Genomic DNA, 25,920 nt, shown 5'->3' with positions numbered 1-25,920 from the left:
CAGTGACATATTTACGGAATCACAACATCCGATATTTTCTCTTTGGGCCTCTGACAATACAGACTTGGCCTTGGTATTTTCACTCTGACACGGACAATTTCTCTCTGCTAAAGCCAATCGTCTCTTTTTTCTAGACCGAACGTTGACTTTTCCTGTGACTTTTCCTGCCTGGATATTTTCTTTAATTGCCTCCAGTCTTTTTTCCATACTTCGGCTAAAATGAAAACAATAACATTGGGCCTTCAATTTGTTTTCCATACTTTGGCTAAAATGAAAACAAGAACATTGGGCCTTCCATTTTTTTTACATAAATTTAAAATGAAGACAACGCGATCATTAGGCCTACAAATAAATTTACATAAAATGAAAACAAGAACAATACCCTAACGTCATTTTACTATAAGGCACACGGCAAATTGAAATGTCACGACGGGAATTGGAAATATAAGGGACTACACGGCGAATATAAATGCTATATTTATTAATTTACAGTCGATTGTAACCTCGGTCGTGGTCACAGCTGTATAGTCGTGACGTCAACTAGCCTACCGTCGAAGTTGTGCAGTGTGTAAACGTTTCCGGTGTTTTCGGGGGCCTAGTCCCAGGCCATCAGTGGCTTATCTGTCGTTATTTGATCAACAACAGCTTTACTGGCAAACATAATATAAATTATTATGTCAATTCTGTGTATAAATTGTCTAAATTAACAGAAATCGACCCGTCAGATTCCTTAGCTTAGCCTGTCAATGTCGTCTCGTCTGCAAGCGACACCTGGAATTTCGACCTTCACCTTTATCAATTGAATCATTTCTTCAATGACGTAATCTCTACTTTCCCTTTATCACACACTATAAATTCACCATTTGTGTCAGGTGGGATTATCTAATGAAGAATAGATAGAAACTCCCAACAATTGCACAAGTGAACGTAGAAAATACAACGTATGTTTATGTTAGTCTCAAAATGAACCAGATAAACCCTGTTCCTGTATAATTCTGATAAGCCGGTCATAAATTATAACGAATTATATACACAATACAATAAAAAGAAGCGTCCCTTGTGTAGGACGGAGGGCCTAGCAATGAACAGTGTCTAATGGTTGGATGGGACAATAAAACGTGGTCCCGTGTAGGCCTACACGTTGGCGCGCACTTGAGAGACTCCTTGACAGTTGGAATGCGAAATAACAGTAGACCGTGGCACCGCTGTTTGTCTATCATAGCACTCTACATGGCGGAAGATAGTTGGCGATGAGACGACAGTTGTCCCGGGCGCGACACATAACGTTCTCTCATAGCACATAGAATGGCGTATGCATGCGGGGCTGGTGGTGGTGGAGGGGGGGGGGTAGGTGGTCGAATTAGCACGTGTGTGCTGTATCATAAGGTCTGTCATTGAGTCAGCTGGCGTGGTTTCGATTCCCCGGTTGTACGTGACAAGGAGTGGGATCGCCTGTCCAACTTCGTGTGTTTTGCCCCGGTCCTCCGGTTTAATCCCACTGCCAAAGACCCAGAAGCGCAAGCGAATTATTGAAATAATTGAACCATAGGCTATGTTAGTCCCGAAATGACCTAGTATGTTCTGTTCGATTTCCTACCAATTTTATTAGACCGCTTTCGTAAGGGGAGATAAGTCAGTACCGGTATTTATATAAACGTTTATCTAAAGGTTTATTTACTGATAAAAATAAATAATCTAATGTAACACACATTGCAACATATTCTAACGTTTAATGATTCGTCATGCCATGAAATGGAATTTACAAAGGGTTGATAACTCGTCGTTATCTTTGTGTTTTATCACGCTAATACGTCCAAGGTACTGATTGTTGCTAAGTGTGATAGCTATCTCCCGGGGTTAATATTAAAGACTATATATGACATTGGCGGCGCCGGGGTTTTCTTACGTGTGTGTGGTGGGTGGGTAAAGGGGCGGGGGCACGAACCCTCGACTAACCCTTTTCAATAGTTTCTGCACGTCTTTTTGTAAAACTATTACACAACCAACAGAAATAATTAAAATAGAGCGATTTTGTTGACTGCCATTGCGAAGATCCAATAAAACATATCAATGTGAACTATCATCACATTTAAAACACAGTCTCACGAGTCATAGGCCTTTGAAAATTCTTGCCCTTAATGAACGGTGAAACACATTCACCTTGAATTTGTGGCCGTAAACCTGTTAGTCATTTGTTCAATATCGCGTTTAAAAAAATCCACACACACACATACACACACCCACACAACCCCCATCAGATTAGGGGGGCTTGTGCTCCCCGCACCCCTTCCCACTCTTACACTGTAACTCATTTATTGATTAGGCCATAGCTCGTGACTTGCTATATGTTCAATAGACATTTTATTTTTGATAAATGTCCCACCTTCATTTTGTGAATAATTCTCTGTGTGGTTATATTTTAACAGTACTGAAGAAGTTTATGACACGCGAACCAAATACATATTGTAGTGTTTAAATACTGATTTTGGACACAAATAATATAGACCAGGAGTATTTGAAAGAAAGGAATCATAAAGGAAGAGTAGCAGTCGTGAACAAATAATGTGATTTAAAACCAAACGTGTATTTTTATCTCTGCATTTATTATTTATTTGTTAACTTTGTATTAAATCCAATACAACACCAAATCATACAAAATGGTGACATATCGAGGTCATTTTATCGTTATCGCCTTGACTATCATGTTTCCATTGACTTGTATTATATCGTAAGTATTTTTAAAATATTTTATGTATTTAATGTTATTACTGGTAACATAAGTAAAGATAACAATTTACCAAGGTTAAATTTATTCAATGACGTTTACCTTCGAAATACTCAGGTCTCGGTTCTATGGAGTATAATAACTGTTTACTCGTAACGGCGTTTTGATTAGGGGGAGAGAGAGAGAGAGAGAGAGAGAGAGAGAGAGAGAGAGTTTAACGTCCACTCGACACAAACTAGGTCATTTCGGGACTAACATATTGTTCAATTTTATTATTTCCATAATTCGTTTGCGTGTAGGGGTCGTTAGCAGTGGGAGGAAACCGGAGGACCCGGAGAAAACCCACGAGGTTGGACAGGCGACCCTACTCCTTGTCACGTACAACCGGAGAATCGAAACCACGTCAGTTGACTCAATGACAGACTTTATGGCACAGCGCGCACGTGCTAACCATTCAGCCACCCAACTCCCCCGTTTTGATTAGGATTCTGTAGTTTTTATTAAAGGGACATTATGGAAGATTAGATAAAGAGCTGGCTGTTCTCACTGTAATAGTTAAAAACTAAATAATGTAAAGGGAATATGCTGAAAATTTCAGTCAAATTGCTCCACTCTGAACCGAGATTTTAGCGATTGAATTTTAGGCCTAGCCTCGATCATCATTACTAAAGTCAGTCTCGATTATCCACTTTTGAGTTTAATCATCAGTGAGCTTGAACAGCAGATCGGATGCAAATTCAGTGAAAATCGAATACATAAGATGGCATCGAGAGTTGATTCTGGTCTTTATATGTTAATAATTTAGGGTCCATAAGCGTCTATGGGCCCATGAATTGAAATGGGTAATTATGCGTGAGTTTTTTTTATTGTTTCTTTGAAACTTAAATAAGTATGAACAAAAGTTGTATTGTTATAGTCATCTATATATGACTGTGTTGGAAAGGAAGGCAGGGGGTGGGGTGGGGTAGGTCTCGCCCCAGCACAATGTTTTCCTCTCAAGGGCCCTGTGTATAGTGCTCCACACCTATATACGTTGAATTGTATAAACAAGCTGACACGCTGGTACTCATTAACTCCTGACCGATTCTTGCGTACTAATATAAAATGGGGTCCCACTTTTCTCGGGAGATTTGGATGGCCTATGGGTTTATAGCTGACCGGTCACCTCTAGCTTACGGTCGTTGTTTCAACCCCTGCTGTGCGCCCCTGTGGAGCTTCTGCGAGACAACATAGTGCCGCTTATTAAAAGCGTAGCTTAAATCTTTAATTTTTGTATTAAAACATGACGTTAACTTTATTCCAAGATGTTTTTATACGCCCACATTTTCATGTGGACGTATATTGTCGTCGCCCCTGTCCGTCCGTCCGTCCACAGGTCACAATTTTTATCCGATTTCAATGAAACTTCAAATATAGGTTAATCACCCTAAGATCTCGGTTCCTTTCGATATTGGCATCTATCGCACCGTAACTTCATGGATTATGGCCCCTGATTGTACGAAAAATCACGTTTTTGGCTTGTGAACACTGTAGAGGTCATAATTTTTATCCGATTTTGTTGAAACTTGAAATGTAAGTTTATAACCCAAAGATCTCGGTTCGCGCATATCGGACCGTAACTTCCTGAATTATGGCCCCTGATTGTACGTAAAAACGCGTTTTTTGGTTTGTGGGCCCTATAGAGGTCATAATTTTTATCCGATTTAAAAAAACCGTATTATTATAATTTTTATCCGATTTAAAAAAACCGTGTTAATATATCACCGTTACACCATAAGGACGGTTGAGTTGGAATTTCGTGAAAATCGGCCCAAAACTGACAGACAAAATGGCCGCCGTTCGTTCTCAAATAGCGTAAAAATATGGTATATCAAGGTTGTGGACCCTATAGAGGTCACAATTTTTATCCGATTTTGTTGAAACTTGAAATGTAAGTTTATAACACAAAGATCTTGATTCCTTCGATATTCGCGCATATCGGACCGTAACTTCATGAATTATGGCCCCTGATTGTACGCAAAAACGCGTTTTTTGGCTTGTGGACCCTATAGAGATTATAATTTTTATCCGATTTAAAAAACCGTGTTAATATATCACCGTTACACCCTAAGGACGGCTGAGATCGAATTTCGTGAAAATCGGCCCAAAACTGACAAACAAAATGGCCGCCGTTCGTTCTCAAATAGCGTAAAAATATGGTATATCAAGGTTGTGGACCCTATAGAGGTCACAATTTTTATCCGATTTTGTTGAAACTTGATATGTAAGTTTATAACACAAAGATCTTGGTTCCTTTCGATATTCGCGCATATCGGATTGTAACTTCATGAATTATGGCCCCTGGTTTTACGCAAAAACGCGTTTTTTGTCTTGTAGTGCAACTCAAACAGACCCGGTAATGCTAACCAGTCAGGAAATCAACACAGACACTATCAAAATCATATCAAATGAGACACCAGCAGTAAATCAACAACAAAATACTAGTGACGACAAACCGATTAGTACAAGAGATAATACTTCAGACAACAATGTATCCATTATAAATCTCCATTCCCACGATGATAAGAATGTTACAACAGAAACTACCACCCACACGACCCCATCAACATCAAAGACACGTGCCAGTACAGATACGCCACTAACAACTAGAACCTTAACTGAAGAGAGACAGGATGGACTAAAGGTCATTGACACCAGTAAACCCAAAGAACCACCGATTGTAATTGGAGATAAATTGTCAAATGAAACCCAATCCCAGAAAAACATTCTTCTTATCGGCAGTTCCATTTTACAAAGAGTTAAATTAAATGGGCTAAAATCAAATGTTAAAGTGCTGTCAATTAATGGTGCCAAGATTTTCAACATTGTCAAAAATCTACAGCGCATGGATCTCAGCATGTATGACAAAATTATCATTCAGGCTGGAGGGAATGACGTATCAGAGCTACGGTCCTTATCTGATATTACATATGACCTGAAAAGAACAGTGGACACTATTAGAAAGAAAAGGCCAAATGCACATATTTTCATCTGTGAGGCTACACCAAGACATGACCAGGCAGGACAAAATATCGATCATAACATTCAATTTTATAACAATGTCCTTCGTGAGTTTTGTGTTCAAAAGGCAGTAAATCTAATTCGAGTGTTTGATTCAATAAAATCTGACTACAGACATATTTGGAAAGACAATATTCACTTGTCTGACAGAGGTACATCTGCACTACTACATATTTATGAAGAATATGTAGACATTATCAAGGAAAGACTAGACATTAACAATAGTTTCATTAAACCCTGTTTCTTCTGTGGTATTTCGGGTCATACAAAAGACACGTGTAAAATTGGTACCAAGGTTACATGTTACCGGTGTAATATTGAGGGTCATAAAGCGAATTATTGTAAAGCATTTCATAGGCAATATTGTACAGATAGGTACTAGGATAAAGGCAATGTTTTTGAAGCCGGAAAATCTACGTATGATTCTGATTTAATTGATTATAATAATTTTATGCAATATATGACCAACACCACTAATATTTTTGATTATTCTATTGAACCATTGATTGATAACTTCCACTGTTTCACTAATGTAACTCTTTCAAGTAATAGCACAACTAATGATACTGAAACTTCCTTCGATAATCCTGTTGGTACTGATAATAATAGTCTGATTTTTGAAGATCATAAAAGTAATGATCCAACGATGCATAAAGGCGACCTCAGCAGTCAGTTTATTGACTCTGATGTAACCCTCGATTCATTACAATCCATCAATTATCCCTCTGTTTCCACTTTATTTTCAACCAAACGTAAAGGTTTTAAAATAGGTCATTTAAATATAAATAGACTTTTCGGTAAAATTGATGAAGTAAGGGATTTAATTTTGCAAGATAATGAAAATTTTAATGTCATGGGCTTTTCTGAAACGTTTTTACATTCTGAAATTGACGATAAATTTATTAATATCTTTGGTTATGATCTGATCAGAAAAGATCGACTGAGCAAAAGTGGCGGAGGCCTTATCTTATATGTAAATTCAGATCTAAAATATTCAAGAAAACTTGATTATGAACATCAAAATATCGAATCCATTTGGATTGAACTCCATCCAGAATATGAAAAATCATTTTTATTATGTCTTGTATATAGACCACCTTCTTCGTGTACAGGTTGGTTTGATGATTTTGAAACTAGTTTAAATTCCATAAATACTGGTCAATCTATTTATGTAATAGGAGATTTTAATATAGATTATTCAACTACTGTTCCAAAACGATGGGAAAACATAATCAATATGCAGGGATTACATCAATTAATTACTGCCCCTACACGCTGTTTTAAAAATTCTTCTACTGTCATTGACCATCTATATACAAACACACCGGATAATATTGTTGAAATTAAAGTTCCTCAATATGGTATTAGTGACCATTTTCCGATTATTTTTATCATTGGAAACTGCAAGAGAAAAATCACAAAACACAACCACTTGGAAATTCTATACAGAAATTACAAAAACTTTGATGATTCTAATTTTATTAATGATCTTGCTAAAATTCCATTTGAACTAGTCGAGTCAATTGATGACCCAAATTCTGCCCTTGATACTTGGTATGACCTTTTTATAGGTGTTTTAGACTGCCATGCTCCGCAAAAGCGAAAAAGAGTAAAAAGATACTATCAACCGAAGTGGTTTAATGAGGAAATAAATAAAGCCCGAAAGTTCAGGGACTTCTTTAAAGCCTCCAAGAGGTGTGACGACTATAGAATATGGAGAAATAAAACCAAAAATCTCATTAATAAAGCCAAAAAAAACTTGATCAAGGACTCTATCGAAAATGAAGAGCAATCTAAAAACATATGGAGATATTTTCGTGACATACAGAATAAACCCAATAATTGCCCTTATCCCAATAGTATTAAATATGGAAAAACAACAGTTAATGATCTAAATGCTATTGCTAATGTGATGAATGATTACTTCACTAATTTAACTGATGACATTAAGCCCCCCTATACACCACTTTCTCAAGAGTGCAAACGAAAGATATCAGATTACGTAAATGATAAGATTCCCCCAAATAACAACTTTTCTATTAATTGTATTACTACCACAGAGGTATTAAAACATTTATTGAGTTTAAATAGTAACAAAGCCATTGGGTGTGATGGTATTGGACCCAAAATTTTAAAATTGTCTGCGTATACAATTTGTAGTAGTTTGACATATATCATTAATCTTTGTATTTCTCAAAACATGTTCCCCAGTGCCCTTAAACTGGCTAAAATTATTCCTATACATAAGAAGGGAGCTAAAGATGATCCGAACAATTATAGGCCAATCTCAATTCTCCCCACAATTTCAAAAATATTCGAAAGGCACTTGAGCACTCAAATTCAAACTTATTTGGAAACCTTCAATGTTCTTTATGCTTACCAATCTGGATTTAGATCAAATCATTCATGTGCTACTGCACTGATCCGAATGACAGATAATTGGCTTGATGCTATCGATAATGGTGCGATGAGTGGTATAGTGTATCTTGATTTTAGCAAAGCATTTGATCTCATTGATCATAAGCTTATTATTGAAAAACTACATCTTTATCGATTTGATAATAATTCACAAATTTTGATTGAATCATATCTTGACTCACGGAAGCAAAAAGTATGTTTAGGATCAATTACCTCCTCAATTACTACAGTCAAATGCGGGGTTCCACAAGGTTCGATCCTGGGTCCTCTCCTATTCCTAATTTTTATAAATGATCTCCCACTCAATATTGAATCAAGTCAGATAGATTTGTTTGCTGATGACAGTACCCTGCATTGTTCACACAAAGATATTTTATCCATCGCCAAAAATCTCCAAAATGATCTCTATTTGGTTGCTAAATGGTGTGAAAACAATGGGATGGTAATCAATCCTTCGAAAACAAAATCAATGCTGATTTCAACAAAACACAAAAGAAATCAGAAAAACCTAACTTTATCACTCCATGGTGAGAAAATTGAGACGGTTACTACCGCAAAATTACTTGGAATTCAAATTGACCAAGACCTTAATTGGGAAGCACAGATAGCAGATACGTCTAAAAAACTTGCATCAAAAATATTTCTCCTAAATAAGATAAAAGATCATTTACTGTTTTATAACAGTTACATACTACCAATATTTGATTATTGCTCTATTATTTGGGGAAATGCTACCAAAAGTAGATTAGACATTCTTTTAAAATTACAAAAGAGGGCAGCAAGAGCTATTCTTGATGCACCGATTGAAACTCCGTCCACCTCTTTATTTACTAAACTCGGTTGGATTACCCTTACACAGAGGATTCTTTACAATAAAATTGTCTTATCATTCAAAATTATTACATTTAATACTCCACTTTATCTAAATTTCCATTTTATTGAAAAATCTCTTGTTTCCAAAACGGATATCTTGCTCCGTTCACAGACCAGTAAATCTCTTTTTCTTCAAAAATGCAAAACGGAATCCATGAAACGTACTTTTCATTATTCTGCATGTCTTTTATGGAACAATCTGCCTTTTGATATAAAGATGTGTAAAAATGTTGAAAATTTTAAGATTAAACTGAAAACTCATTTATTTTGCACACTGAAGGAACCATAATATTCAACTGATGACATACTTATTATTTTTAACTTGCAACTGCATTCTATTTTATTTTGTGTGTAATTATAGTGTTCTTCCTATATTCTACTTGTATAATGTATATGTTTTGTAGTTTGGGAGTGACTTATCAAACTTCCCACTTTAAAATGCTATTGCATTTCTAATGATTTTAAATTTATCCTGATATTACATGTATATATCGATGGCTTGGAACACACCTGTACTATGTCCATTTTTAAGGTTTGAGAAAAAAACGTATTTTAAGATTTCAATAAGCTATAAAAAAGTAAGTTATCAGTGGATGTATATGGGTTTCAGGAAAGATTATTGCTTGAATCAATTCAAATAGGCTGATAGAGACGCACTTCAACTTAAGCACAGCATACAGCTGATTTTTGGATAAATGTGATCCACAATGACTTATGTCCGTACTTTTTTGTCAGAATAATTGCACGAAAGACTTATGTCCGGACATGGACTATGTGTGTTCTAAAGAAATATGTGGGTAGTGCACAACAAATGACTTATGTCTGTACTTTTTTGTTCAAATTGATGTACAAATGACTTATGTCCGCACTTTTTTGCCAGAATAAATGCACAAAAGACTTATGTCCGGACATGGACTATGTGTGCTCTAAAGAAATATGTGGGTAGTACATAACACTTATGGTTATTGTGCCTTTTCGATAGCTTTAAATTGTCAGGGGACTTGTATCTTTTTACACAACAAGCGCCCTGGAATAAGGATTTTTAATATCTAAAAATCTTATTTTCACCAAAAATGGACATAGTACAGTTGTGCTCTAAGCCATCGATATGTCTTTGTAGTTTAGGAGGGACCTATGGAAGATTAGTTTTTTCTTTTTGCAAACTAAATACGTTGCCTCATTAAATAAAGTTTTTATTATTATTATTATTATTATTATTATAGAGGTCATAATTTTTATCCGATTTAAAAAACCGTGTTAATATATCACCGTTACACCATAAGGACGGCTGAGTTCGAATTTCGTGAAAATCGGCCCAAAACTGACAGACAAAATGGCCGCCGTTCGTTCTCAAATAGCGTAAAAATATGGTATATCAAGGTTGTGGACCCTATAGAGGTCACAATTTTTATCCGATTTTGTTGAAACTTGAAATGTAATTTTATAACCCAAAGATCTCGGTTCCTTTCGATATTCGCGCATATGAATTATGACCCCTGATTGTACGAAAAATCACGTTTTTAGCTTGTGGACCCTATAGAGGTCATAATTATTATCCGATTTAAAAAATCATATTATTATATCACCGTTACACCCTAAGGACGACTGAGTTCGAATTTCGTGAAAATCGGCCAAAAACTGACAGATAAAATGGCCGCCCTTTGTTCTCAAATAGCGTAAAAATATGGTATATCAGAGGTTACAATTTTTATCCGATTTTGTTGAAACTTGAAATGTAAGTTTATAACCCAAAGATCTTGGTTCCTTTCGATATTCGCGCATATCGGACCGTAACTATTGAATTATGACCCCTGATTGTACGAAAAATCGCGTTTTTAGCTTGTCGACCCTATAGAGGTCATAATTTTTTTAGCTTGTCGACCCTATAGAGGTCATAATTTTTATCCGATTTAAAGAAACGTATTATTGTATCACCGTTATACCCTAAGGACGACTGAGTTCAAATTTCGTGAAAATCGGCCCAAAACTGACAGACAAAATGGCCGCCCCTCGTTCTCAAATTGCGTAAAAATATGATATATCAAGGCTGCGGACCCTATAGAGGTCACAATTTTTATCCGATTTTGTTGAAAACTTGAAATGTAAGTTTATAACTCAAAGATCTTGGTTCCTTTCGATATTTGCGCATATCGAATTGTAATTTCCTGAATTATGGCCCTTGATTGTAGGAAAAATCACTTTCGTTTTAGCTTGTTTTCTATCCATCTCTCGAAAATGTGGGCGTATCCTGCCTGGCAGCCGCTGGTTTAAACTTGTTCCAGATGCTTAGTGGCGGTAGTATATCAACCCTAACCTCGTGGGTTTCCCCTGACCCGTGCCCAAAGCGGCAATTTCTTATACGTAAATAATGCGACCCATTTTATTTTATTTCAGTTATACAATGGCGGTTCTGTTGGGTCATGTCAACGCATGGTTTCCATATATCAGGTAAAGAAACATAATTTGTCTATTTTTAGAAAAGAAAATCTCCAGCGTCATGTAACTATAGAAGACACAACTGATTAAAATACAGATATATATTTCGTTTCGTTTTTTTATACTTTCGATGGCCTACACTACATGAAGATGTGACCAGTTGTACTGGAAGGTCAAGTCAGGGGTCATACGACCGGCTTTTGACCCTATGACGTAAGCCATTGATTAATCAATCAGAGCTGACGTTTCTAGGGGTTTACCTTGTCGTAACAGACCGTTTCATTGACTAATTCCTCACATCAACTAGAACGCCTGTTATAACAACTCTTCCAGATCTTAGTGTAGTGAAGACAAGTAAAACGAACTATAAAAAAAAAACGAAACGAAATAAGATCTGATTGTAGAAGACATAACTGTTTTATCATTATTAACAGCTTCCCAATGAAGATCATAAATGTGTTTTTTAACTTGTCTAAGTAATTTGTTTGTCAGTAAAAACACCCTTGCTAGAAATCATCGTAAAATATACAGGCTCTAACGTTGTGATTAACTGAGATATGTTTACCCTGTACGATGTTGGTTGGTAAGGGCATGAAATGTTGTTTAACTTCTTATTGTTGTGTACCAATCGAGCTATTGAAGACGGACATACGTCATGCAATACTCCGGGACAAATAAAATGAAATAGGGTTTAACGTCCTACTCCTGTTCTGCTCCGACTGGAGAAATGAAGACTGACATACGCCATACAGTGTACTTTGATGGAAACTTTGCCAAGGGATCTTTAACGTGCACGCCAATGTGTACAAGGGACGACTATACTTTGTTTCTTGCCAAGCCCTGGGTCCTGCCTCACTGACAAGGAGGAACCAAGACGGAAAATTTCGATGAACTTTCTTGACCAACACCGGGATCGAACACGGTTTTTGCAGGTTAGCGAGCCAACCTCTTATCCACTGAGTCACCGTGGCTCCCCTACTCCCGGGCGAAGGGGTGTCTGTCCACCCTTCGCCGAATTAAAATTATAAAAAGTTATTTTACGTCCAAGTACACGTGTGGACCCCTGTTTCTCGTACCCTTCGAACAGCTATCAGCTTTTCCTTGTCAAGCAGTCCGTCCTCTGTACCACTTACAATCAGTGGGAAGATCGGACTGGCAAATCACGAGGAACCATCAACTGCAAAACTGGGATGGAACCCCGGACCTCTTGTTTTGTACTGAGCAGCACCATAATCACTGGACACCATAGCTTTATGATTTTATATTTAGTCCTGTCCGATTCTCCAAATTTGTGTTTGTTTGGTGTTTTGTAATTATACGTGTAAAGTATGTTATTTTTGTATATCAGTGATACAGGTACGAGGCCGCCTGAAAGTTGTGTTTTTGGTTTTCTACTGGGTATTTATGCATTAATTTGTAAGTATTTACTATAGACCAGTTAATTTGTAAGTATTTACTATAGACCAGTTAGAAGGACAGTTAATATTATTTTGGGACTTAACGGAGCAATAACCACCAGCTAGACTGATGAAGACGGAGATGGGTGACATTTTGCTCAGACAGCGGCGACTCTATTTGCTCGTCATCAAATTCCACCTACCAAGGATTCTTTTACGTGCACGCAACTGTGGCTCCCACACCTGTGAGATTTCATTCTTTTGAAAATAAATTTTGATGCGATGGAGGCTATGGAAATCGCGCCTAAGACTGCGGCTACGAGAACGTAGCTAAAAACGTTGAGATATTATACTGATGTGCTTCTTTTTAGCTACGATTCGGTGCCCTTAGTTCCAAGTGGCAAACTCAATTTCGTTATTAACGCATGTACATCTTAAAAATAAGATAAGTTTATACTATTATGAATAATTAAACTTACAGAGGCCAATGTAGTGGCACAACTGTCGCCTAACTCCAAATATTCGCGTTTAAATTAATGAAGCGTTGCTTTTATCTGACATACACCGCCATACATCTCCCGTTTAAAAATGGTGTTCCTTGTAACAGCTTAACGCCTCGATTTTAAATACGATGATTAATACCCTATTCAGGTAGGATTATATGTTGAACTGTAGTTGCATGTGGCAGAAGTATTATAAATAACAATAATCAATCGTTGTTTTGATGAAAAATATTGTCAATGTGATTTGCGTTGGGCTTTGCTACGTGGAACTATAATATAGCACCATCTCTTATCTCGAAACACGGAGGGTTGAGAGATGAGATTTGTTATCTAAGCATATAAGTGATACATTTTAGTACAGACGAATCTATTGAATATACAAATGCCCAAGTTTAGGCAGTGGGCTTTGTAATGGTATTGGGCTTTACATTGTATTAATTTCCCAACTGGCACCGGAGTCCTGTAGGCGTACAGGCTCCCAAAAGGTCGCGAACATTTGCTCGAATTATTGAATGGTATGTGCCACAAATTTTGGTTAATTTTGCCAGAAAAAACCCCAAACATATTTTATTACTGATTTGAGGGAGAGAATTCAGCTCTGGGCCCCACCAGACCCACTCTTTCCATCGCTAAATACGCCTATAGTCGGCCCAGTTGTTCGGATGGGACAGATGTGCGAGTGAAAGATAACTGTTTGAATTAGGAGAAAGGTATGGAAATGGCGCTGTCCCGACAAAATCACACATCGATTTACGTACGTGACTATAAAACTAAATCTATCGTTTACCAGATTATAGACATTGGAGGAGGATTGAAGTGTTGTTTGACGAGAGATTGTTTTTTTTTTCAGGTGCTAAAGTCGTCCATCTTAGATATCGACAAGTATCTATATATTATACCGACAGTAATAGGAATGCTTTACTTATAACGAATAAAGTTGGTTTATTTATTGGTTGGTCAGCTGCTCTAGGCATTTACCTTGTCGCAAACTTTCAGGTAATACACATTCTCCCCATAAGAGGAGGGGTGAGTATCATTTTTGCCCGAAAAATACGGTAGCTGTGCCAGAATAATGACCCTAAATAACTTTACCAGATAGCGCCCGATCAACAATCAATGCAATTCGCTAACAACTAAAATGTTTACATTGACTGATCCCATAGTGTATTATTCATCATCACACCCATATAATAAATAGCGTATACGCAGGTTGAGTTTGAGAACCAGACACCCTCGATCAAAATCAGAATTTTGTGCTTTTCAGAAACTCTGAACTGCGGTAAGGAATTGCAACGAATGTCATTTCTAGTTGTCTTTGCCTTGTGTTTTTTCTCTCTGCATAATCGCTTGAAAGTGTCACCAAATAATGTTATGCTGTCCTCGATACGCTCGACGAAACTTTGGTTTGGCTGAACCCCACCTCCAACCCTTTTGAAAAATCATGTATGCAACCTTGTGAACAGCCTCGTTCTGGTCAAAATACCTCGTTCCAAAAACATGGCAATTTAAAAAAGAAATACGTTTTGGAACTCCAGACAAATGTGGCATTTTGTTTTTACCACGAGGCATTCTGAGGTATATTGTGATATCCACTAAAATTTAATTTTTTTCATCATTTGGACACTGAGTTGAGGGAGGGTTGCTTGGATACCTCCTCTGATCAACTGCCAGGTATTGAGAATTGTAATAAAATACTGAGTAACTGATTCAAGTGATCAAACTTGGGTTCTCGTTTTAGTCATATGTGTGAGTCTTGACTGATTGGCAGTGTAATTGACCGCCTTAGGAACATACATGTCATAGAATGAGAATTTCAAATAATTTAACGTTAAAACACAATAAATACAGTTATATTTGTAGTTTGTACGAGTGTATACATAATAACAGAGCCAAATCTGCATGTTGCAGGTCTTTATTGTTGCTTCAAACCTTATATAAATAATTATTTAGACATTTATTCACATGACACGGCCTATAATCAACTCTCTAGATTATTGGATGGCACAGATTTAAACGGATTAAAACATGGTCTGCATTCATTGATTTAATTTAATTTAATTATATAAGAGCTAATTCTGCCTATTGCAGGTCTTTATTGTGTCTTCAAACGTTATAAACGTTATATGAATTATTATTTCTTATTTAGTCTACCTGACACGGCCTATATTCAATTCTCTAGATTATTGGATGGCACAGATTTAAACGGATTAAAACATGATCTGCATTAAATGATTTAATTTAAAAATGGCGAATTGGGGTTAAGTCTCGAATAACAAGTACCGTTGTTACGATAATAAACAATCTATATCACATCTTGTAAAACTTCAAACAATGATAAAGTCGCTCAAAATAAAATAATTTGAAGGAATTTTTTAATATACTCATTTTCCTTATCTATTTTTGAACTATTATAGGAAGAAACGTCAGCATCATTAAATATATCTGTATATATGGTAATATTCTGTTGAGTAAATATCTTGATAGTCCGAAATAAAATAAAATATGTTAAAAAAATAAATAATAATTTTAAAATGAAAGTCTTGAAGAAAACAAGTCTTCTTTTGCTTTGTTTTTTCAAGTTTTGTTTTTCTTCTGTTTCAGGAAACAAATGTGCTTGCAGTTCATTTAGTCGGGGCGTTTCTAGCCTTCATGGTAGGCTGTGTGTACATGTGGGTGCAAACAATTATTTCTTATAGAACGAGTCTACTACCAGGACATAGTCACAATTATACCAGACTGCGGTTGTTTTTAACCGTATTAAATACTCTTGGAATCATAGTCTGTATCCTTGCCTGTTATTGTTGTATTTTCAAATTATCATAACTACTGTCGAGAGTCGCGGTGACAAAGTGATATAACGTTGGCGGGGGATACCGATGATGGCCGAGAAAGTTTTTCGTGTTGCCCAGAGAGCCGGACAAGACAAAATGATCTTGTCGTCCGTGTGGCACGAAATATCGAGGTCCAGTGCAGACGTTGGATTTCGATGAAGGGTAGATAGATAAGTTGTGGTCCTGCCAAACGGAAAAACTATCAATGACGGGAACGCGATATCTTAAATGTGAATAAATGATTTCATATTCAGATATTCGGAAACCATACACGCCCTAATTCACAAAGTCGGTTTTAAAATGACAAACATTATGAATTATTGTTTTTCTTTGACAACAATTTAGTTTTAGTTTTTGCTACGATAGCCAGTGGTAAGAAACCAAAGGATGATCAACATTGGGGACCCGGATCAAATGTAAGTAATATCATTGTTTTTTTTTATTTTTTCAGGGTTAGATCTATTTGATAAGGCCAACTTTAAGTTTGGTCAAAGGTCACGAAATATAGCGCTAATTCCAACCACCTGGACCTAGCCCTAATGCTTACCCTAACCCTAACCTACTATCTCGTCAATAGTCACATGCCCTGCCCTTATTTACATCTCAGCGACCTTGACGAAAATTGAGCTGGCTTTAACAAATAGATTTAGCGATTTCCCAGTTACTCAGTGTCGGATTTACAGTCTGAAGCCCATTCGGCACACAGAGATTCATCTACTTCATTCTTCGAGAAAAGATCTCTGCACAACATGGCCGCCATATCCAAAAAGTAGTATACTATTTTGTAATGCTGTTCTCGGTTTCACATCTGTCATACACACAAAGAACAAATATGCCTTTTCAATGTATTGAATGGATTCGGAATGAATACTGCTCCAAATTCTCGAAGTATACATAGTGTTTTCGACTAAAATAGTCGATTTAGGTCTTACAATGTCGGTCAACTAATAGTGCCTATTCTCAAAGGGAGCTAACTGTAGACAGGCAGCCTAAGTTTAGTGTATGTGAGGGTGTGTGTGTGTGTGTGTGTGTGGGGGGGGGGGGGGTCCGGCCAAGTGGTATAAACCTTTCTTACACGCTGTGGTGATAAACATCCGTCATGAAGACGGGGGACAAGGCAACGGCATTGAGCTCCATTTTAGCATGAACAAATGTGACGGGGCGACAATCGAATATGGCTCCATGTTGGTGCAGTGCGACGACAACAAGATTGTGCACAGACGCTGGGGGTTGTATACGAATTAAATAAAGTCTAGTCTGCAATAAAAAGGAATAAGAGTGTTACATGTAGTGAGTATTGTGAGATAATCGAGGAAGAAATGTCGTCACCGAATCAAATCAATATGGCGCGTGATATACTTTGTATATATTGTAATATGCTAGACAAGATAATGTAAGAAATTTGAATCTCTTCAAGTACCTGTGTGTGAAAGTTCCATTTATATGTGGCGAACGCCTTAAAGTTACAATTTCATATTTTCTAAGAAAGTCAAAACATAATTATTTCTATGTCTTTTGCTAAATAGGTTGTCAACTCACTATTATACGTTCATAGGTTATCTTTCTCACATTTAAAAAATCTTCACACCGGAAATAATAACACAATTACCTCCCAATTACCTCCCTTGTTTTCCTATTCCCCGCCATGGAATAGCTATCTTCAAACGTTTGAATTTGAAGTTGAAAATGATATTTTTGCCAATTTCTCAACTGGCAATAGTGAATTATAGGATTAATTGGATTATTCTTTAACAAGGTAGGACTGATTATAGATACAATCTATTTTAGGGCTTTATTTTAATACATTTTAAAAATAGAACTTAAAAATATGAAATTGTAACTTTGAGGACATACAGACCCCGCACAGTATTATTTCACTATTTCACAATCTATAATTTTTATTTTCAGGGCTTCACAGAGCATGTGGTGTCAACTTTATTGGAATGGGTCGTAGCCTTTATAGCAACCGGATATTTCTTAACATTTGCCAAAGAATTTCACAAATTTGAACTTCAAGAAGCGAAATTGAATTTCTTGGAATCTGGGAGTAATTTTGAATTAGGGGGTAAATCCACGGAAGAGATACCCCCAGTGACTATAAATGGAATAGAAAATTACTGAGTGCGCCAAATATTAATGATAAAATTCACGTTGTACTGATCAGACTTCTTTAATTTGATGTCTGTCATTTAGGCGTTCAGATTGTTTTTGTCACTCGTGAACAGAATTTGTATCAATGAGAGAGAGAGAGAGAGAGAGAGAGAGAGAGAAAGATATTTTATTTCAATAATTCGCCTGTGTGTAGAGGCCTTTAGCGCTAATAAATTGGAAAACCCTTGAAAACCAACGACGTTGAGCAGGATACCATTATCACATGTCGTCGGTGGGGAGTCAAAAGGTCGTATCTGGCATATTTTGCGAAATTCACTTTTTTGCTTTTTCAGAATGAGGATTTTCTTGCGCATCTTTTCTAAGCCAATAAAAAGAGGTTTTATATATATTGTTTCAAAATGTCGTATATGGGATGTTCCAAAAAAAAAAAAAAAATATTAAGAGTGAAAATGTTTTTTTTTTTTAAAAAAAAATCAACTTTGTGTCTAACCAAAGTATTACAGTCAAACGAAATGTAACCAGTATTGTTTTATAGTTAAATATATATTATAGAAGTTATTGTGTGAATTCTATGAAATTGAAGCATATTGATACTATGCAGCATCGAACACCTTAAAAAGACATATTACACGCCATGTATGCGATATATACATAGCGTTCAAACAAAATGGGTGCAATACAGGCCGCCATTTTGGATTTCCACCATATCGGATTATCGAAAATAACTTTTGCGTCAATGATCAGGCCCAGCATCATTAAACACCAACCTATATAAAGACACTATACAAACCTACAACGCTTACCCTAACCCTAACCTACAATCTCGCCTTCTACAATAAAAACGTGGAATAGTCTAGATAATGAAATAAAAAAGGCCTCCCCTGTCTCTGATTATAAAACTAAACTGTGTCCAACCTTATTTCCAAAAGTTAAACTGTTTTTCTTTGGTGAACGACAATTCCAATTTATCCATTGTAAACTGCGTAATAACAAAACTGATTTAAGATACGAAATGAAATGAAATGAAATGGGGTTTAACGTCCTACTGTTCTGCTCCTAAACTGGGCTAATGAAGACGGGCATACGCCATACAGTGTGCTATGAGGGACATTTTGCCCGGGCAGCGGCGCTACGGCCTACTCTTATATCGAATTCCAACTGCCAGGGGATTTTTTACGTGCACGCCAATATGTACACGGGACCTCGGATTTTCGTCCCATCCGAACGACTAGACAGCTGTCCTTGTCAGGCCCTCCGTCCTGCATCACTGACAAGGGGAAACGATTTAAGATACCACAAGTTCCTTATGAAAATATATGACGATCCTCGATGTGACTGTGATTTCGACCTTGAAACCACTGAATACTTTTTACTCTACTGTCCAAACTACACACCCCAGCGCAATAATACCATTCATTTACTACCAATGTATTTTAGAAATATTACTTGCCTATTCTATGGTAATGCCGAACTATCTCCTAACGTCAACACCGATATTTCCAAAACTGTTTATAAATATATTAAACATACACAACGTTTTACTCCGTAAAATACAACCTTGGGGCGAGGGATTTATTTGTTTATTTATTTGTTTTTCATCTACCGGTAGTTTTTTTTTAAATTTTTTATTTATTTATTCAAAATTACTTATCTACTTATTTGTGCCATAACTAAAATATTCTAATCATATATTATTTGAAATTGTACATATATTATACACACAAACCAGAAACAAATTAATATAAGCCTTCTTGGCTTGTTTTGTATCCTATTCTTTATGCTTTTGGGGGGTTGGATGGCTGAATGGTAAGCGTGCGCGCGCTGTATCATGAAGTCTGTCATTGAGTCAACTGGCGTGGTTTCGAATCCCCGGTTGTACGTGACAAGGAGTAGGGTCGCCTGTCCAACCTCGTGGGTTTTCTCCAGTTTCCTCCCACTGCTAAAGACCCTACGCGCAAGCGAATAATTGAAATAAAATAAAACCATGTTAGTCCCGAAATGACCTAGTTTGTGTCGAGTGGATGTTAAACCCCATTTCTCTCTCTCTCTCTTTATGTTTTTTATATTGTATAATATTCTGGAAATAAAGACTGTTTAAACCAACCTCGCACTTGACAAAAATTGAGCTGGCCTTAATAAATAGATTTAGCCCAGTTGAGTGCAACAAGAGTTTCGTGGGGGGTAATATCACCGTCGCACTAAGTCGGTGATTCGATGAGTAACTAGGTCACTTATTGTCGTCTGCTGACAAATTCGTCTGCTTTTGTTGCAGTACACAAATTGCTATAGAAATCTTTACAAGCGGATACAATATCTGTGATTAAGTTATAATATACATGTTGAGTCTTGCAATTGGGTATTATTAAGAATCCACAGTCCGAGACCCCAAGATTAAAGATATTACAAACGAAGCTATGATCAGAAAAACTATTGCTTTGAATAAAACTATGTATCGCCTGTTAATTATTGTTGTATTTTCAAAATATCGTTAGTACTGGCCACAGTGTTACTGGCAGAGTGAGTATGCGCTTGTTCTAGAAATAGGGGTACGGAGTCAATTCCAGTGTTGGCAGAGAAAGCTTTCTCGGGATTTTCCAGCCTGGATTGCTCGTTGTCAGTGGTGCTGGATAGAGAAATTAGATGAAGGGTAGACCTATGTAGATATACGTCGTGGTCCTGGCAATCGGAAAAACTGTCCGGTCGAGTGGGGATTCAAAATCTTGAATGTAAATAAATGAATCTATATTCAGATATTACCTCAATTAGAAGGAGGCTGTTTTTGTTCCAACATGCGGCCTGCCATTGAGTCAATTGGCGTGGTTTCGAATCCCCGGTTGTACGTGACAAGGAGTAGGGTCCCGCTGCTAAAGACCCCTATTCGCAAGCGAATTATAGAAATAAAATTAAGCCATATGTTAGTCTCGAAATGACCTAGTTTGTGTCGAGTGGACGTTAAACCCCATTTCTCTCTCTTTTATGTTCCAAAGTTTCGATCAATCAGATTGAAGTCGCTACTTTGCCTAAGCAGAAAATGCTCAGCACCGATCTTTGTTAAGGTATTAGTTGAGAAACTGTACACGAAATTTCACCACTATCATCTATTTAGAATCAAAGTTGTGGAGCTCCAAATTCTCAACCAATCAAAATCAAATTGCTTAAGCAGTGGACACATTAGTCGAATTATTCGGCCGAATCAATCGGCGCCGAATTTTTTTCGGCCGAATGGGTGGACACACTAGCCGAATGCTTCGCCCGATTCACCAGTCGATTGCATCACCTTTCACGTCACATGATTAACCATGGCGGCCACTATGTCTTCAAACTATCACGTGACTTCTCTATATGAGTGGTGATTGGCTAATGAATTCTACATTCGCCCGAATGCTTCGGCAAAGCGGACACACCAGGCGAATATAATTCGGCCGAATATATCAAACCTGTTTGATACGGGCAAATCATTCGGCCGAATGACAGTGGACACACTAGGCGAATTTCGACGCCGATTGATTCGGCCAAACGATTCGGCCGAATCATTCGGCTAGTGTGTCCACCGCTTTAGGGATTTCCTTACCCTGAGCCGAAAATGCTTATTATCGAACTTAGTCAAGGTATTGACGTGATGGAATTACACACCAAGTTTCATCACTCTCACTTAATTAGAACTAAAGGTACCTTGTCCCATAGCATCAACCAATCAAATTGCTTACCCCGGCTTACCCTAAGCATAAAATGTTTATCTCTGAGCTCCATATAGGCATTCACCAAATAAACACACCAAGTTTTAACATTCTAGCTCAATTAGAAGGCGAGTTATTGTTTCCCAAAATGTGCGATGGACAGGCGGGCGGACGGACAGACAGGCAGACCCATTTTAATAGACCTATGTGCTTTCTTCGAAACGCGAAGAACAATAAATATTTATTCAAGCATGGTAAACAATTCTTGGAAATATAAAACAGGGTCGAGTCTACTTTTGGTTTCGGTTTAAGAGCAGATGTAGTCTCGAACAACATACCTCTTATTGCGGAGTTAATATGAGTTTCTGTTGTGTGGTACGCGTTGCAGGTTACAGTGGATGGCTTCCACACTTTTAGTTGAACTAAGAAGAGGAGACTTTCAGACAACATTCAAGTCTGCGTTTAGAGTGGATAGTAAGCACAGGAGAACCACACGACATGCAAAACAGAACCGATAAGACGAGAATGTGGAACAGACAAACTAGACCTACATAGACAGTGCATAATATCAAATCAAGTGAACGATTTCTACTGGCGTATCACCGTGGTTTGGCTGTCGACGAAATGGGACAAACTGAAAGTAGCCCTACTAACAAAGATGTGTTTCTTCCGTTGCTTCCTAAGAGGTCCGCGGATTGCAGACAACTCTTACAAGAGGTGCGAATTTGTATAGGCGATCTGAGAAAGTGTCAAAATGACCCCGTTTCGGGATATTATCAGTTAAATCGGTTGTGGAAAATGTATTACGATGAAAAGACACGATGCTATCGTAGCGAAATCGGCGATGTTTTATCGGAATGTTGTTTTTCAGACTGTGCTGTAAGCATGCTGGAACGTCTGCTGCAGGACGGATACCACCCAGGGTCTTACTGTAGCATGTTGATGAACCCATGGCTGTGGGCGACTAGTCGACTCGTTCTTGATATAGCTTGGAATTATTCGGACGCCAGTGACGAATTTGCTTGTGACTTAGCCAAGGATAATATCTTGGAGATACTGTATAAAAACTTGGAGCTGTATCCAAATGGCGCATCAGCGAGAAGTGGTTATCATCACTTGATAATCAGGGCAACTCTCTCAATAATAACCAATATAAGTCGTCATCCAGTGAATAAACCCGAGTTTCAGAAATTCGACTTCGTCCACTTATTAATAAGATTTAAATGTGCATCCGATGAGTCGATTAAGGTGTTGGCTCTAACAGCCTTGGCTTTTATAACAGACCCCCGTGACAACCAGCTGCTTGATGATGAATTTAATGCGATCCCCGTTATTATTCGGTGGTTGGATTGTTCCCTTGAAAAAGACACGTACCATCGAATAAAAGAAGGCTTTACAGCGGCTGAGCTTGCAGATGTTTTGAACAAATTAGCAGTCGGCCAAAATGTTACAAAAATCGTCGAAGGAGGGGGGCTGGAAATTCTTAGGAAAATGCTTATGTCGACCGAAATTCAACAACGAATCAACGCCAGTCAGTGCCTATGGTCAATGGCGTTCAATAATGAGGCTAGGAAACTCATCAAAGCGAACGAAGAACTAGTGGAAGTCATTCAAGAGCTCCAGAAATCCGAAACGAACAGACAGTTGCAACAGAATGTCCAGGGGCTATTATGGGTGTTATTTGATAAAGATGAACATTAAAACGTTCAAAACATTTCAATCGTATTGAGTCAGGAGACTTTAAAGGGTTAAACCTCTTATTCAATATCATCCATAATATTGGAAATTTAAAACACAAATAAGAATTCAATTTTGGTCCATGTTAATCAATATCAATGTTGTTATCTTACCGTGAAAATGTGGAATCCTAATATCCAATATTTAAGACCCAATTAACATTTTAATATCTCTTCACCGAGTTGTGTATTCTACGGATATAATACGTAGTTTCGAGCGTCATTGTGAAAACGCGAAGAATGGACCAAGCAGGTCGTTAAATTTGGACCGTTCGCGTATTTTATCGTTTGTAATTGATCAGAAATTACAATAACAAAGGGGTTTATATCATTTTATACACTCATATTACATTAACATGTGTTATATCCCCTTTAATGTTATACAATTAATTTGTAGGTGTAAACAATATAATCTTTAAACAAGTTCCTAACTTTATTGATATGTCAAATAGATTTTAATAGTATTAAATTAGTATTTTTATATTTATAATTTATGTATATCGTTGACTTGTGGGGTTAAAATCTGAGGAGGGGGGAACTACTGTTGTGCTTGGTACAATTTGTCTGGAAGTGTGCCGAGCATGGTAATGGCTTGATCCCTACTGGGTTCATTAAATTTATAGGCCAAAGACGTGTTCTTCCAGCTTAACACAGGGTACAAATTTATGGATACACAATAAACTGAGTTTAATACTAAGCGACGTTTATATCCAGCTTGATGTTCGGTGTTCCATATTAGGCCTGTTGGTTGGGTTATATTAACATGCGTATATATACATGTATTGTAAAAGATTTTATCACAAAAGTTTGGGCTAGATCAACCATTGAAGGTAGGCCTACCACATGTACCTAAGAACAAAATAGCCAATGCCAGGCAAAAACTGTAACCTCTATCACGTTTAGGTTTTCGGCAAAGCGGGTAACTCTGGAAAGGAGGGTAGCGGAACCGCTAAATATCCGACAGGGTTCGTCCACAATGCTCCAAACCTTATACCTTTTATATTCTCTGAAAAGGGGAATGACCCTTGAACGGAAGGACGCTGATAATTTATAGGGTTCGTACTGCCATGACCATAGTGATTCACAAGCCAATTGTTGACGAAGAGGCAGAGTGGGGTTTAACGTTCAATCGACACAAACTGGGTCATTTCCGGAGGACCCGGAGAATACCCGAGGTTGGACAGGCGATTACCACCGCCACTTGACTCAATGGCAGACCTTATGATTCAACGCGCACGCGTTAACTACCCCACCCCCACCTCCCAAAAAAGAAGGAATAACTCGGGAATGGAAGATCGCGAAACGCTAAATATGGGGCTCGTCCTCTCTTAAGGGTAATGCTTCGTTCCAAATTCTAAAAAAAAATATTCATTTAAACACTAGTCTCTCGCGATGTTCAAACTTATTTCGGAAAAAGGGGCATGGACCTTAACGTTGTATATAGAGTTCGTTCTGTCATAGATAAACGTACAGCCATTAAAAACTAGCCTCACAAGCCAATTGTAAATGGACCGACGGGTTGACCCATATACTGGACGAAATTTTCTCTGTTCTGATGTCGATGGGACAAAACAACGAGGCCACATCTCATTTGCATTGGTGAATTGTTCTCAAGTAGAAGATATTATTAACACAATTCAGAATCGGAACTTACATTTGCACAAACATAAAATCTAAAAACATGTATGTTAATATCTTCCATAAGACCGCCAATTCCTCTGAATTAACCGCCGACGATTGTCGGCGATGAAAAGTTACAGCCCCAGACGGCCCCAGACGGCATTGCATGTTTTATTAAAACATGGAAGGCGGTCGTACATGTTACGTTGATTTTGATAATGGCGATAATTTTACAGCATTTTATATTTTTGCGAAGAAATTTCCATTATTTATAAATCTGTTTATTGCCTATACTTCGCGATGAAAGTCAAACCAAAGCTATCTCTGAAGGCTGTGGAATTCTCGCCATTAAATCAACATCAACGTAACATGTCCGACCTTCTTTCTTCCATGTTTTAATTGCAATGCCGCCTTATGCTGATCAACAGTGAACACAGAGTAACAATTTACTCTGTGCAGGGAACACAAAATAATATAATCAAAGGGAAGTGACTGTATTGTGATAAATAGATTTATCTCCCTTTAATCAGGC

The 25,920-nt window shown here is 37.4% G+C and overlaps 1 protein-coding gene across 1 annotated transcript; it reads left to right on the top strand.

The window, feature by feature from the left end:
• Nucleotides 1-2,660: 2,660 nt before the first annotated feature.
• Nucleotides 2,661-18,364, top strand: LOC126824492 (DNA damage-regulated autophagy modulator protein 2). Its single transcript, XM_050553725.2, has 7 exons — nucleotides 2,661-2,728; nucleotides 11,471-11,524; nucleotides 12,861-12,928; nucleotides 14,263-14,408; nucleotides 16,014-16,194; nucleotides 16,589-16,659; nucleotides 18,152-18,364. The coding sequence occupies exons 1-7, from the start codon at nucleotides 2,703-2,705 to the stop codon at nucleotides 18,362-18,364; spliced, it is 759 nt and encodes a 252-aa protein (XP_050409682.2). The 5' UTR covers nucleotides 2,661-2,702.
• The last annotated feature ends 7,556 nt before the right edge of the window (nucleotides 18,365-25,920 follow it).

This window comes from Patella vulgata, chromosome 6 (genome assembly GCF_932274485.2).
Source record: "Patella vulgata chromosome 6, xgPatVulg1.2, whole genome shotgun sequence".
In the NCBI taxonomy this organism is placed as follows: domain Eukaryota; kingdom Metazoa; phylum Mollusca; class Gastropoda; family Patellidae; genus Patella; species Patella vulgata.
This window is presented reverse-complemented; position numbering and strand designations above follow the sequence as displayed.